This window comes from Notothenia coriiceps, unplaced genomic scaffold (genome assembly GCF_000735185.1).
Source record: "Notothenia coriiceps isolate Sejong01 unplaced genomic scaffold, NC01 NC01_scaffold00035819, whole genome shotgun sequence".
Taxonomy (NCBI): Eukaryota; Metazoa; Chordata; class Actinopteri; order Perciformes; family Nototheniidae; genus Notothenia; species Notothenia coriiceps.
Window position 1 is genome coordinate 81,013 of NW_011368520.1, and position 15,486 is coordinate 96,498.

A 15,486-nucleotide genomic window follows, 5' to 3' on the forward strand; every position below is an offset into this window, starting at 1 on the left:
GTGAATGAACATGTAAACTTAGCCAAGTATTAACAGAACTTGGCCTGTCTTCTGCACGCAGCAGTTTATGCTGCTGTGTGAATCCTGGTTGGCATGACAGAGGTAAAAGGCAAACAGCTTGAAGAGTGAAGAGGACCCAAAACAGACAGGCGAGAACAGACCATACTGTTTTGCAGAGGGTTGCAGTTTAAAAGGGAGAAATTAACATTAATAGACACCATATGTCTGCATATTCTGGGGTCTCCAGTGTAAATTTCATTACCCAAAGCACAAAGTGGACCATCTAAAAGACGTGTGTAACGTGGCCTGAGACAGCTACCGTGTGAAAAGAAGGCCGTAATGTGTGAGAGCCATGGCCTAATCTGTCACGCTGGGGTTTTTAAGGAAAAACGGGGGTAGCAGCTGTTTGGTTCACCTGTCCTGTCCTGTACACGGCTTTCCATCAAACCAGAGGCTACTGTCCTCCCAGGCCTGCACCCACAGACATGTTCCTCCACAGTAATCTCAGATGTAACACTCCTATCTAATGTGACGACATTTACAAGACCCCAGCCCCTCTGTTTATCAGACTTGTACAATTATATGGTGTTCCTTTTATACAAGCACAGTGGTTATAGTGGGAGAGATATCCATAAACTAACTAAACAGCCTTTAACCTGCCTGCTTTGTATCAAACGATGTTTTCCACTGGATGGTGAGTGGGATAAATCAACACAAAGAGACGCATGTTGCTGTGTAGGCTAAACTACATCATCATAGGTTTATAATGGTAATTTTAAAACGCCTACTGGTCAAAGAGTTGGAACTTTTTTGTCTGAGTTCACTGTGGCAAATTATTTAGCAAAAGATGTGCACAGCACGAGTATGTGATTGAATTAAATGTAACTGTTTGCACATATGTTCCCTTGTTTAAGGGGGAAAGTTACTACAGCAATGTTAAGCTGTGGATTATCTGTCTGCGTCCTCTGCCTCTTTAGCATCAACATGAATTCACCCACTCAGAGTCTATCACACATCCACAGAGCTCCCTGAGAGAGAGCAGACCTTAGGGAAGCCTGAGCAGGGGGGGACCTCGACAGAGCCGAGTGGAGCTGAGCAGGGTTGCGTTTGAGCCCATGGGCATGGCCCTCTCACTCTCTGGCAACCACTTTGTTAGGCACACAACACTAATCCTCCTTGTGTCTTTATTGCCCTCTATGTAGAGGAGCAGGCCGGGGCTGGGGCTGGGGGGGGAAGCACCGCTGCAGGGCCAGTATCATCAGCATTCCTGTTTGAAGATAGGCCACGCTGTACGGCATTAAAAGGTCTAATAGAGGCAAGCTGAGAGCAAAACAGCCTGATACTCATTGAGACAGAGAGGGAGAATAAAGAAAAAGGAGACTCACTTTTGCCCCCCGAAAAATAGCATGGGTGGGGGCATAAATTGTGGATAGGCAGATTATTGCATCCAGAAATGACTGCGAGGCAATTCTCGTTTCTGGTGTTAAACATTCTCAATAATCTAAACAACACATTAATGTGCTGCTTTAATTTGTAATACTGCCTCTGTAGCTGTAAACCATTTGTCATGCGTTGAATTTATATGAATCTCATCTTAATAACTCTAAAGCATTTAGCACAAATTGTTGAATAGATGTTTAGACATTCACACACATTTTTTTTATCAGTTTATCTGATAATTAAGCACATTTGAATTATTGATGATTTGACAAAGAGTCCTTTGTTTTAGCCTGACAAAGTCAACTTTTGTTTTGTATTATTTTCGTTTTACCTTTTGAGGAGATTATTGTTGAAAACATTCTTACACACTTGGCCTTGCTTTTGAACTATCTCAACTGCATGGCGCCATCTTGTGTTTGTATGCAGCTGCTGACTTCCGAGTCGACACAGGTGCACACAATTCAATGTCACCTTATTCTCCCAGATCTCTTCACTGTCCCCCAGCTGTCACCTGAGCGCTTGGCAGCATAAAGTAATGGCATCAAGATGCAATCAAGATTATATGCTTGTCACTCACTTCGTGCACTCAGTGGCTTACAATGTGTGAAACAGACACAAGATAAAGCCTGTGCACAGATGGGGAGATAAAATGCTTCTAAATATTCATCAGTTTTCAGTCTGCAGAAATGTAAGCCCTGAATGCTGCTATTAGATCACTGGGAAAGAGTTACTGGGTTGGACCAAAATGAGTTGAAATGTAACAATGCAAAGAATAACTTAAGAAAAGCATCTGTAAAATGTAATCTCACACTGTAGAAGCACATTTTCTGTAACCACTTTTGAATGTTATGGCACTCTTCCTTACTGGGGATCTGAAACAGGGTTTGCAGCTGTATATCTCAACCGAACAGGGCTTCTGCTTGTAAGCTATATCCATATTAGCAGTTTATTTCCATGTTTACACCGTTTCATATTCTTTGCAATAGTAACAGGATTACTTTGTGACAAACAGTAACTTGTGGAATTCCCTCATTTCAGTTTGAGGATTTTCTTTTTTCCCTCTGTCCCCGTCTTGTAAAACATGAAGAAATGTTTCTGTATTCTCGTCTCCTTGGAGGTTTGATTCTGGAAGCCCTTCAGGTTTTAGAGCAGACCTCTGCGAAGGGCCAGATAAAGTAGAGCAAGGCCTGGTGGCACATCATGAGGGGGCACGAGAGAAATAATAATACGCAAAGGAATCCGCTGATTTGCACCCTTTTACTCAAAAGGCCAATCTCAAGTATCCCAAGAAGAACATACGAGCTATTGTATATTGTATCACATCTACAATATACACTAGATTATATTTTTCTTCTATTTCTGCTTCTGCAGTTAACCATTTTACAAAGCAGGATGCCGTTTTTCATCCTATAAATGATATGTTTGGCACTCATTCTTTTTTTGTCTATTGTAAATGAATATGAAACTAAGAAAATATACTTTAAGTGCTAGCTGGTTTTCTGATATACTCCCCATCTTCTTCCTTATATCTAAGCCCAGTTTATCGAGTTGAAAAACCTTTTTCAACCAATATGTGTAGTTTAATTTAAAGAAAGACATTTACAAAAGTAATATCCTTTACTGTAAGGGTGTGGCACTGTGTATTTTGGTGAATGTTACATATACAGTGCATTTGTTTGGTACTATGTTCAACCGTGGATTCATATGGGCCATAATGAGTGTGTGTATGTGCTCATGTTTATTGTAAATAATAAATCGAGTGCAACAATGTGGCTCATGTGTTTTATTTGGACAACAATGGTCATCTATCACACAAAGGAATAATTTGTATCAGACTTTGGCTACACAGATAACTTATTTTTCAATTATAAATGGTAATTGTTATATATTAAAGTGCCCTTCCTATTCATATTCTTCAATTTCCAGGCATAGTTTTAAAAAAAATTGTTTTATTAACATCTTGGAATTAAAGTTAGTTAAAGCCCTGTGAAATAGCTATATTTCTAATTTGTCAGATGTTTTGTTTTCAGTGTCTTAAACGTGTCATCCTTACTGCTGCAACTTTAACATATATTTCCACAGTGTGATCCTGCACTTTATGATTAAATGCTGAAAGGAATTAGTAAATGTACATAAGTGAATTAATGTATGGAAATTAGCTTGAGTGCCACCGCGGGTCTGGTTCAGTTGATCCCCAGCTGCATATGTTGGTAATCACCGCTGCCTCTTGATTCACTCACAGGCACGCAACAAACAACCTGCTGCCAGCACCCCCTACGCTTTTGTCTAATCTGCCGTTTCACTGGGCTCTAGTTTGTCGCACAAATATGAAAGTGAATCTTGCAGCAGAATGCACAGAGGCACACTAACTAGGATGGGTGCCTACACACTAAAGCCCCAGTCATTAAGTCTGGGATTTACACTGGAATATGATTCCACAACTGTCTTAAGAGTTTGGTGCAGAAGTTCTCAGACAGATCTTGAAGAACTTGGTGAACTCAATGACCTGCAGCCTGGTGTTGTTATAAAAACCAGATTATAGCTCTTTGGATTGCACTTTGCAGCTGATGATAAGCCTGTGATTAACTGGCATTAACTGGTACATGGATCTCCTAAAAAAAATAAGAAATACATATTTTGTGGTTTTGTCAACATGTTGTAGAAGTAACATTGTTGTTCTGGATTAAAGACAGTGGTGAATATGACTGTTCTATGTAAACCTCTTTTTCAAGTTCCTTTGACATCCCCTCTACAATAGTTGGTCAATACCTCCACCTGCTGGAAGAAAGCATGTAGTGTTTGGTATTAAAGGCCATTACAAGCACCTTGCTTTGATGCTTGATTGTAGCTGAACTCTCACTGGCAAGACAACCTTTTGTGTAAAGTTGTTGTCAAAATAATCATATTTGTGTATCTTATTTTATCTTATCTCAGTGGAATTAATGCTAGCAACAGCTGCTCCATATCACAGTTAGTACAATCTCTCTCCTGGTACTTTATGTGTGCATGACCCTTAATAATACTGAAGGTAAATAGTTTTGTGTCTCTTGCTTACGTTTTAAGGCACATTTTTACACAAAATAAGACCATTCTTCTACTTGATTGTGTCCAAATAAGCATCCCCTGAGAGTGTCTACTCAATTAGTTTATACATATTAGTTGGTGTTGTTTGTCAGTGTGAGTCCAGTATTTTTGATGCAAAGGTGAGGATGACAACTTTCATGAAAAAAAACCCTCAAAGAAGAAGTGTATGGCGTACAGGACAGGTTTATTTTTAAATATCGCGTTGTACATGGAGCACCGTCTGTGAAAGAGGGATAGAGGGCGCAGTCTGGCAACCCTGCTCCTGTCAAAACCTCTGCTGAGCATGCTAGTTGCTGCTAGAAGTTTCAGCTGAACTAAGTTAGCGTCTCTGCTCCTGAAAGTAGCATTACTGCGAGATAACCATGGCAGGAAAGAAGGCGTTAGTGATCCTGTCTAAAGGTGCAGAGGAGATGGAGACTGTCATTCCTGTGGACATCATGCGTAGAGCTGGGGTTTGTTGACTTGTTGTATGCTAGCAGTTAGCTTGCTAGCTAGGTAGCTTATAATAATAATAATAATAATAATAATGCTACAGGCAAGATACCTTGCTTGGTTTATAGTAATGCAACCCCTTCAGTCAGTGCACTACACTATCAGGATTTGATTAGGCTATTTTATTTTGCAGAAGTGCCATGTTAAGTCCTACTGCTATTACTTTATCAATTATCAGAAAACACAGTGTTGAGCATTTATCTAATGTGTAGGTTAAATTGTGTTGTTAACAGTTTTGACAGCCTTTACAATTAGTGCAGAGTCAGACCATGGACAGGGCCAGAGCTTTATATATACAGTCGATGGTGCAGACTGAGGGCAAGTTAAATGTCAAACTCTTTGCACTCCTCGGCCATTTGATAGCCTTCAAAATAAAGGTCTCCATCAACCATAAACAGACAGGATGCCAAGTTGGGCCTTTTAGTTTTAGATGAAGTACTCAGACCTTTAAAAGGTTGAGTTACCTCAAAATTGTACTTAAGTACACGACTTGGGTGAAAGCATTAAGTAACATCTCACACATAGTGATTTTATGCTAATTATATCGTTTTTACCAAACGTGCAGATTGCAGTGACTGTTGCGGGCCTGACGGGCAAAGAGCCAGTACAGTGCAGCAGAAACGTCGTCATCTGTCCTGATGCCAGTCTGGAGGAGGCCATCGCACAGGTTGGGCTCAGCTTCTATCTACTAACACTACATTACATGCTTCACTTTATTATATTTTGTATTTTTTTATGGATATATTTTCAGTTTGATCAGCTCCATTAATCAAAACATGATAAAAATATCCTTTTGAACTAACAGTATTAAGCATTATCATAAAAAAAGATCTTCATTTTTAAATCTAATGTATGTATTTTCCTTTCTTTTGTACTGTCAATTTGTTTAATTAATGTTTGTATGCCTTGATATTTTCCATTGTCTGTACTATGTCTATTGTTATGCGCCAAACAGCAAGGCAAGTTCATTGTAGGGGAAAACATACACAAATCCTTTTTTGCATTCTGAATGGTGTTTGACAATATCAAGCCATTACAGTTCATCTATATCATTGATGGTTTGTCTCTCAGGGTCCGTACGATGTGGTGCTTCTTCCAGGGGGAATGCCTGGAGCTCAGAATCTGGCTGAGGTGAGAAACACTCAGACTGCCTTTAGATCCAACAGTCTCTAAATGTTTTGATCTGCTAAGGTAACAATCACATTTAGGGTTTTTCCATGGCCCGTTTCAGCCCATTGGTAGCCCAATGGTTGTCCCTTTTTTGTCATAAGGTAAAGTTGAGTTGAATAAAGAGTTCAAGAACAATTGCCCTGAACTTTCACATATAAACTAACATTTAAAATATTCAACACATTCACTCACCTGCCTCTATGAAGGTCTGTGTGGTTGTGCTTTGATCAGATTTGATTGACAACAACATACGGAAAACAACACCAAATATTGTCAGATTCTGATTCCGATTTAGATAAATTCCAATCGGTACATGGAAGAATGGGACAACACCATGTGGGACCCCATTCGTTAATATAATAAGATGATTAGTTGTTTTGAAGGTCTTACTAACATAAAATAACATCATTTACATTTAAGTATAGAGTTACTGCTTCATGGACTGTTTTTGATGTCAATGGTTGTACATTCAGCTTTAGAATCTTTAACATATTGATAATATACTAACTCTAATAACTTATAATAATAATAATAATTTTCAGAAACTAAAACCTATAAAAGTCTGCAATTTCATTAAATGATTTGGATAGATTTGAATGTTTAATAAATCTGTGGTTGTATTTAAAACAGATTTTTTTAAACAATAAAAAAGTCTATTTTTGCACTGTATATGTTATGTTATCATTGCCCGTTTGTTTGAATGATTGTATAATAGTCAGCAAATAAACTGCAATCACATGGCATGCAAATAACTTCATGTGGATCTGTTTTCCATGCTGTCCTGCAGTCTCCTGCTGTGAAGGAGGTGCTAAAGGAACAAGATGGCAGAAAGGGTCTGATCGCTGCCATCTGTGCAGGTACAGTTTGTGAAAACATATCCTAATTATTACACAGCACAAAGCTCAAGTACTGATGCCTTTTATGGGTTCAAGTTTAAATTCAACATGATCCCCAATGCAAAACTCATGTTGCTGGCAAATAGAATTACATTCTTAGACAAACATTGTTTCAGTTTTTATGTCTACATGGTGGTTTTCGGGTATCTTTCATTCACCAGATGTGCCCTTGAAATAGTTTATCACTGTATTACATGTACAGTTAACGGATGACATGCTTCATTAATTGATGGCCTTTTTGAACGGAAGGTTGAGAGTTTGATTAATAACTGTCTCTGACTGAACCCAAAAGCCCTGACATTGTATTTGACAGTCTCGGTATGCAGAGAAAGGACACTGGAAGGACATATTGAATAAGGACGGGGACCACTGCGGCAAAGTGGATTGAAGGGTGTCCTAGAAAATGAGTGAAATCCTCACAGGAATATACAGTTTAATGAACCTGCCAGCAAGAGGGACAGTTGCAAGACTTATTATTCTGAATTTATATTTGTTACATGCATGTTCACAAAACATAATCATATTATAATTTATTTTATATAGTTTCATCAGATAATAGAAATATGGCTATTATCTTAAATCTCTCTACGTCTGCCTCGCTGTCTGGCTCTGGTTCTCAGAAGGTCTCTCTCTCACCCAGACTGGCGTCCTCTGGGTGGGGACTTTTTTGTAACAGGAGTAAGCTAGGCTTTACCTGGCATCCTGCTGTTCAGCCAGGGGAAAATGTAATGTTTAGACTGCATGGGAAGGCAGCCAAGGAGCACAATCAATAACTTTCTATTTATTAACAGTTTTTGGATGAGCTCACTGCAGTGGTAGGACGTTGCCAAAGTTAATGCAGCAGCAGTCAATGTCTTCAGCCTCTCCTCTTTTCTCTCATTTCAATATGCTGCAGAATCTTTGGCGAGGCTGAAACTGTAGGTTTAATGAGTTTATTCTTAGAAACAATGGCACAGTTGAGGACACTTTTTTAGGACATAATGTTCTGACTGCAATGCCTTATGTTAAGTGCTGCATTTTCTGTATTTGGATTTTTTGTTTAGCTTGAGGGAAGTGATTCGATGATTCAGTGTATTTATTTTTAACTGCATAACATAGTAGTAAGCAAAAGAAGTGTCAACGTATCACAGGAAGCAGTTGAAATAACCTAAAACATCTTTGCCCTTTTGTAGGTCCCACTGCTCTTCTGGCACATGGCATTGGCTACGGCAGCACAGTCACCACGCATCCTGCCATGAAGGAGAAGATGATGGCTGGAGGTAAAAATCAAACACTTCATGCAAACAAACATGTGGAAAAATGTGTTTAATGTACAGCTAGTGGCTCAAACATTTGCAGCTCTAACTCATTAAAGGAGGAATTGTAATTATTTGTAAAGGGCAGAAGATGGTGCTGTATCAGTTATTTTTCAACTATAGAACATCATGTCACTATGCAGAGAAGAGCACACCACACAGGTGAAGGCAGATTCATGAATTTGACAGAACATACTAGAATTGGGTCAGTTCAAATTGTGATAGATTATCTCTAGGTAAGTGCTTATACTACAGTGGGATGTCTGAAGGGTGGCTATCAGTCTGTAGACGAAAGCTCTTATGTTGTGATTATTCTTATGGTATTGCTCTTTGTCTTTTTTTAGACCACTATAAATATTCAGAGGCTCGAGTACAGAAGGATGGACATTACATCACCAGCCGTGGGCCAGGAACCAGTTTCGAGTTTGCCCTGACGATTGTAGAGGAACTTCTGGGGGCTGAGGTTGCAGCTCAAGTCAAGGCTCCTCTTGTTATGAAAGACTGACTGTAGCCATGTACACTTACATCCTGCAAGCAAGCAGCACTGCCCACTACAGAAGTCTTTCACTACTGAGACAGCTAATCCAATGTAGCTGGCACAAAGTCAAAGTCACTAGTGACAAATCATGCTCCCTTAGGGACAAAAGGATGTTTCTGTTCTGACAGGTTATTGTCTTTCTCTGTCTTTCATGGTTGGCAATGAAAGGCATCCATTTGTTATTTAACAAATAAATAGCCTACTCAGCTGGAATCGCAGCTTAAGACATATATTACATTTGCCCTCTTATTGATCATTATTTTGACTACTTTTATTCTTTCCCTTTACATTAAAAACATAAGTGTGACAAACATGGGTCTGTCTTATTTGCGGTAGGCTATATTAATACTGGAGGTCACTGCGTCCCTTGTTTTCACATGTCTGCAGTTGTTGACACCTAAATATAGGCTGCATCATAATGTATTGTGAGAGCAGCACTGCTCAAAACGCGGGAAGCAGAATCCAAATAGATTGGCAGGTGGTCTGGCCAATGACAAGCCAGGGACCTTCTGCTGTTGTATTCTAACTGAGCAATGGCCTCGCGCCCGCAGCCAACAGGGCGGGGCTACGTTGCAGCGCGTGGTAGTCAGCCAGAGCAACACAATCCACAGAGGTACTCCAGTCAAAAAGGAAGAGACTGATTTCGGCAAAGGTAAGAACATTTGCTGCTGCTGTATGGATTATGTATACTTTGACAACATTAACGTTCTTACGAAATAGGTTTACTGGCACTTAATAGCACTTATGTCTGCTAATGTATGTTTGCAAAGCGGTTTTACGCAACGTTAATCACGGTAACTAGCTACTAAGGGTGTAAAAATGAACATTGTAACGTTGTCGGCAGTTAATAACACAACAGCAACCCAGGCACACGTTACCATTAAAGGAGCAGGTGTTTGTGATTAGGAGTCATTTTGTATTATACGTGATTAGCGAGCGTACTAAGTGTTCTGAATGGTGAGCTTCAAGTTCGCTGCAATCCATGGCAAAATGTATTGACAGTATGTCTCAATTCTCCGGGGTGGAATACCGTTTGCCTGAGGTAACGTTCACTAATCACACATTATTAGAATTCAAATACGTTCAGGTTAAGCACTGCTAAGGAAAGTCCGAGTAACGCGGCGTTCCGCAGATGTGACCCGACATGGAGACGTCAGGTCCAGAAGCTCTCCATCCTCAGCTGCAGTCAGGCTGTGCTGCACACTGAAGCTAACATAGTGCGGCAGAGCCAGGTTAATTCCTCCATCAGTCCGTTGTCAAACAAAACGAACTAAATAATACAACAAGAAATTATTTGCCTGCATACATTGTGTTAAAAAGAGCCCCATTACAATCTCATAATGTTGAATTGACAAAAGCTGTCATTATTTTTGATGACCTCTCATAATAGAGAGGGACAGATCATTGGGACACCTTCATTAACAAGCGACCCGTCAAGGTTATGCGATAATGTGCGTTTTCAGCACTTAAAACAGGAAGTACCAGAGGTGTTACCGTCACCTCTTCCACTTTACAGAAAGGAAACGCATTACGCATAACAAGTTCATTTCTGGTTTTGACTGCGTTTTCAATTGCTGGGAAACCGGCTCTTAGTCATCCTTAGCAAAACATGCAGTACCACAGCAAGGCAGGGTTCATCTAAATAAAAAGGCCACTTAAATTGCTTTTTCACCCACCATTGTACAACCAAGTGAGCCAAAAAAGACGGCCAGGCTCTGTTTCCATTACTGTGCACCAAGAGAGCATTGTTTACTGTCCAAATCGCATTACATCAAAACCCACATTTTCTAAATCACGATTTTGTGCCTGTATATGACTGTTATCCCTGGGCACTCTTTGAAACATATTTAGGCTAGTTGTTAGCCCTCTTCAAAATGTTAGACGGGGCTATGCTTCTCATGTTGTGGCAACATCACTACATTGTTTGCCTGAGCTTATGTTTAATTTCTGTAAAACGAATTGTTTCCATTCCCTGAAAGACACACATCAATTTGTAAATAGTGTCCTGATGACATGTTTAATAGCACAGGCTCATTAATGCTATGTTTTTCAGTCAGATATTTCTGGAACGCTAACATTTTGCGCTGTTGCACATAACATGTTAGAATGATTCTGCTTGAGCAGCTGTACAGTAAAGAGCTTGAGGCTTGACTCCCTATTTCTGGATGGGGCAGAGGAGGTGGGGGGGAGGGGGAGGCTGAAGTCACTGTGACTGAGTCATTGGTTTAGCTAATGATGCAATTAGAGAGCTGCACTTTGCATCTCCTGATTACATCCCCTACTTGCATCGGCCTGCAGACAATAAAGCCTGAATTTACTGCCCGAGTTGGTTTAGCAGATCACAGAAGGTACAGACAGTTAGTTAGCAATTGGGATTTCATCAAACATCAAAACAAATTGTGTCATCAGCAACATATGGATAGATGTGTCGATATCTGGAATCTGAATTATAGCTCTTGGTGGTGGTGACATTTAGGGTTCACTATAAGTCACTGATTCTTATACAGGAATAACATTTACATTTTGCAAAGTTGGGTTGTAAAGTTTCCCTGGTTATTTTTTTTAACACATTTACATCTACCAAAGTCTTCATTGGCTTAATTAAATCAAACCATCAAGTCACAACAAAACAACTACACACATTGTGAATTATTCTGTTCTATTTTTGTTTTGCTGCCTATTTTATTTAAGTAGACTACTTTTAAAACTAATCAGCAAGAGTGTGTTCTGTTTTGAGCAATCCTTTTACCCCAACTACTTACTCTAAAGTCTTTGTTGCCATGAACATGGTTTGTGAAACAGCTCTTATGGCACCTATGTTAAGTGCATCTACCCTTTGTTTGTTAATTGCAATTGCATAGATGCTCTAAGACTTGTATCGAGAACATTTACAAATGCAAAGGTTAATTAGAATTACTAAGCGCTGCTGTCTGAAGTTAAGGTTATCACACTCTTTTTAGGTTGTATGCTGAGTGCAGCCCTTGTAATTAGTGTTTCTAAAAACAAAAGGAATGTCCTGGCTCCATATGGGAAGTCACTTTAAATCGTATTAAATGTATAACTATAAATGTAATTTTATATATTTGTGATACTGAACCAGATCTATATTTTAGAGTGACCAATTACATCACATTGCTAGTCACTACTTCCTGCATTTCATGTCCTCAAGTCGGGTACGATTAGCAGATGTTAGTCTGATCTGAGGTATAAAAGAGGATCCTAAGCAAAAATAGGAAGATCATTACCTTCCTCAGCTTGTTTGTTGTACTGTTCTGTATTTTATTGTCTGCTGTATGTTAAGGTGAGCAAATACACAGAAGTGCAGATGCTGTGCAGTCCCATGATGATCTGCTTTTCTGCAGCATCAACTGTTTGCTGTAGTTCCTCCATTCCTGTAAGAACCGGTAATCATTCATACCCTTTATGTCAAGAAGAATAGATACACTTGGGATCCACACATTTCTTTTATGCCTCTATGCATTGTGTTTTTGAGTTGTCAATCAATCAATGTTTATTTATATAGCCCAATATCACAAATGTTACATTTGTCTCAGTGGACTTCACAGTTTGTACAGAATATCAGTATGACAATACGACACCCTCTGTCCTTAGACCCTCACATCGTACAAGGAAAAACTTCCAGAGAAAACCCTGAGTTGTCCCTCAGTACACTACGCACCCAGCTGTCCATACATCAGGTTGTTTGTCCCTTCTTGTGAACATGATATCTTGGGAAGGCGCTTAAGGACATTGACATTAGGAAATGAGCATAAACGTCCTTCTGGACTCAAGGTTAAACAGATAAGAATTTGGTGAATAAAAGTCAAGGTCCAAGTGACCTTACAAAACAACATTTCTGTCCCCATCTCATATTAATGAATATGCAAATATGGTCTTTTCATAAAGAAAAGACATGGATGTAAACTGTAACTTGACTGGTTGGTTGAGGCATACAACTATGAGGTAGTAATTCTTCTTTTAAAGCTGAAAACAGTATTTGCGGCGTTCCTATTCAGAATCAGAATACCTTTATTAGTCCCACAGAGGGGACATTTGCAGCGTTACAGCAGGAAAGAGCCACAGACAGCTTAGTGTTGCATATCTTACATGCGTTAAAAAAGTACTAAGTTATAATATAATAAACAATATGCTAAAAAAAAAGATAAAAAAGTTACATAATTTTCTAAAATACAGATCAAAAACAAATCAAATCTACAAATTGAATCCTGTAGCAGTTCTTATATTTTAGAAAATTATGTAACTTTTTTATCTTTTTTTTTAGCATATTGTTNCTTAACTGTGAATTGGTTTCATTTATTAACATTAGAAAGGTATTAGTCTGGCCAATCCAAGACTTCAATGCTGAAGGGCCAATGGATCTATGGTGGGGATCAGCACAAAGGTCAAGAAAACCCACATTTGAAAGGGAGACAACGGACGACCAAGAAACTAGTGACTTGCTCAATTCATTTGTGAGGGATCTGTGAAGGACATGACAACAGCTGCACTCTGGTATTTAGTATACCAGCAATTGAGGGTGGACAAGTTTACTACCACTTAAGTTTCAAATAATTGCATTAATTACTTATTGTAAAGCATTTGAACATTCTTTTGTGTCACATGTTCATTATTAGGTTAGGTTTACTGTATAGTATCTTAATTATTTAAAATATAAGGTGACTAACATGTCAACCGTATTTTCAGTTTTGGCAACCAAAAGCTGATGCCTGGTTGCCAGCCTGGCAACCACTTTTAAAAGTTAGCGTTGAGCCCTGAGTGAAGGGTTAAATGAAAGAAGCTTGTCTCTGCGAGGTGAAGATAGGAGCTGATTGGTGGTCCTGCTGTAAATTCACAGAGGGCCCGCTACAGTAACTCAATGAGAGAGTAATGTCAAATTACAGTAGAGCTGAACGATATATCGTGTCATGGCGATAACCGCGATATGTGCATGCGCGATATTCACATCGCAGGGACGTGCACCTTTTTTTTTTGGATGTGCAATATTAAGTAGGTACATTAACTCGAACACGTCATGTTACAATTATTTTGCTGCTTGCTACAAAAGGAAAACTTGCGCGGCTCTCATGCAAACCATCAAAACACCGGTAAAAAATGAGCGAGGAACCGGAGGACAATACCGGCGAGAATGAAGATTTACTTCCAAAAAGAAAAGCAACATCTGCCATCTGGAACTATTTTGGATACAAAAAGGCTCTTCTCTTCTTCATTCACAGATGAACCCCCTTATTTGAGGGTAAGCAACATGCATTATCATGACATGTTAGATCATGACTTAAGGTATGATGAGTTAACCAGTTAAGATCCAGACGTCCGTGACTAAAATCCTTCATCCGGTTAAATATAGTTAAAAAAAACGCAATATATATCGCAGGGGAAAAACATATCGCAATGTCAGTTTTTTTCAATATCGTGCAGCCCTAAATGACAGTACAAAGGTCAGAGGGCCTAGGTATAAAATTCACGGCTCGCCACTGAAGTTAACCCATAGCTTCCTGTTGCTATGGACAAATATCGTATGAGGCCCCAAAAACATACCAACATGTAATTTCACAACAATGTGTGTCAATCTCTGATCAAGGTCATGGTGTGTTCAGAAGGATAATAAACACTATCTGAAATGGTGCTGGCCAACCTGCAGCATCCCGGGGCAGATTAAGGTATCAGAGCTATAAAAAGCCTGAGCCATTTCAGATACTTTGTTAAATGTAGCATACCTGCATTTCAATTAAAGAGATCTACTGACAGCAAGAATCAAAGTGCAACAGAAATTAACGCTATCCAAGCTTTTGATAACAATTATTTAACTGTTGCTTGCCCTCTACTCTATTTTGAGTAATATTTCATCAAAGTAGATTTGGTCTACTAGTTTAAGTACTACGTTAGTTGTATAGGTTTTCACTATACTGCATAGTCTGCCATATCAACTGATAAATCAGGGAAGGAAGGAGTTGTGCTGTGATTGCCTTGCAATGTCTTACAGAAATGTGAATCTTCGGTTCTTTCAAGTTTAACAGCTTTGCATTGCTATCAGCATTCAGTTGGTTTGAATGGAACTGGTGCATATTATAGGAAATGTTATCGATGGAACCGTACTAGTACTGGGCCAATGAACGAGGACATATTTCATTGCAGGGTTCTGGATCTGAGTCCTGGACTTCGAGTCGTGGCTGAACCTGTCTCTGCGGTCCTGCCTGACTCTCATCATACTACTTCCCTGATGGCTCCCACAAGATTGCTGACATCCTCGTGGATTCATCTTCTTATTATACACACATGCATTTCCAAACATTTGGTCTACCTATGCTGTAAAATGTATTATCTTTTCGCTTTACACACGGCATCTATTGCACGTCGGTCCGTCCTGGGAGAGGGATCCCTCCTCTGTTGCTCTCCCTGAGGTTTCTCCCATTTTTCCCTTTAAACTGTGGGTTTTCTCCGGAAGTTGTAAGATGTGAGGGTCTAAGGACAGAGAGTGTCGTATTGTCATACTGATATTCTGTACAAACTGTGAAGTCCACTGAGACAAATATAACATTTGTCATATTGGGCT

The 15,486-nt window shown here is 39.4% G+C and overlaps 1 protein-coding gene across 1 annotated transcript; it reads left to right on the forward strand.

Moving 5' to 3' along the window:
* Nucleotides 1-4,753: 4,753 nt before the first annotated feature.
* On the forward strand, nucleotides 4,754-9,228 carry park7 (parkinson protein 7). Its single transcript, XM_010791786.1, has 6 exons — nucleotides 4,754-4,976; nucleotides 5,582-5,683; nucleotides 6,088-6,147; nucleotides 6,974-7,043; nucleotides 8,255-8,341; nucleotides 8,722-9,228. Exons 1-6 carry the CDS (start codon nucleotides 4,887-4,889, stop codon nucleotides 8,880-8,882), a joined length of 570 nt encoding a protein of 189 aa, XP_010790088.1. The 5' UTR covers nucleotides 4,754-4,886; the 3' UTR covers nucleotides 8,883-9,228.
* The last annotated feature ends 6,258 nt before the right edge of the window (nucleotides 9,229-15,486 follow it).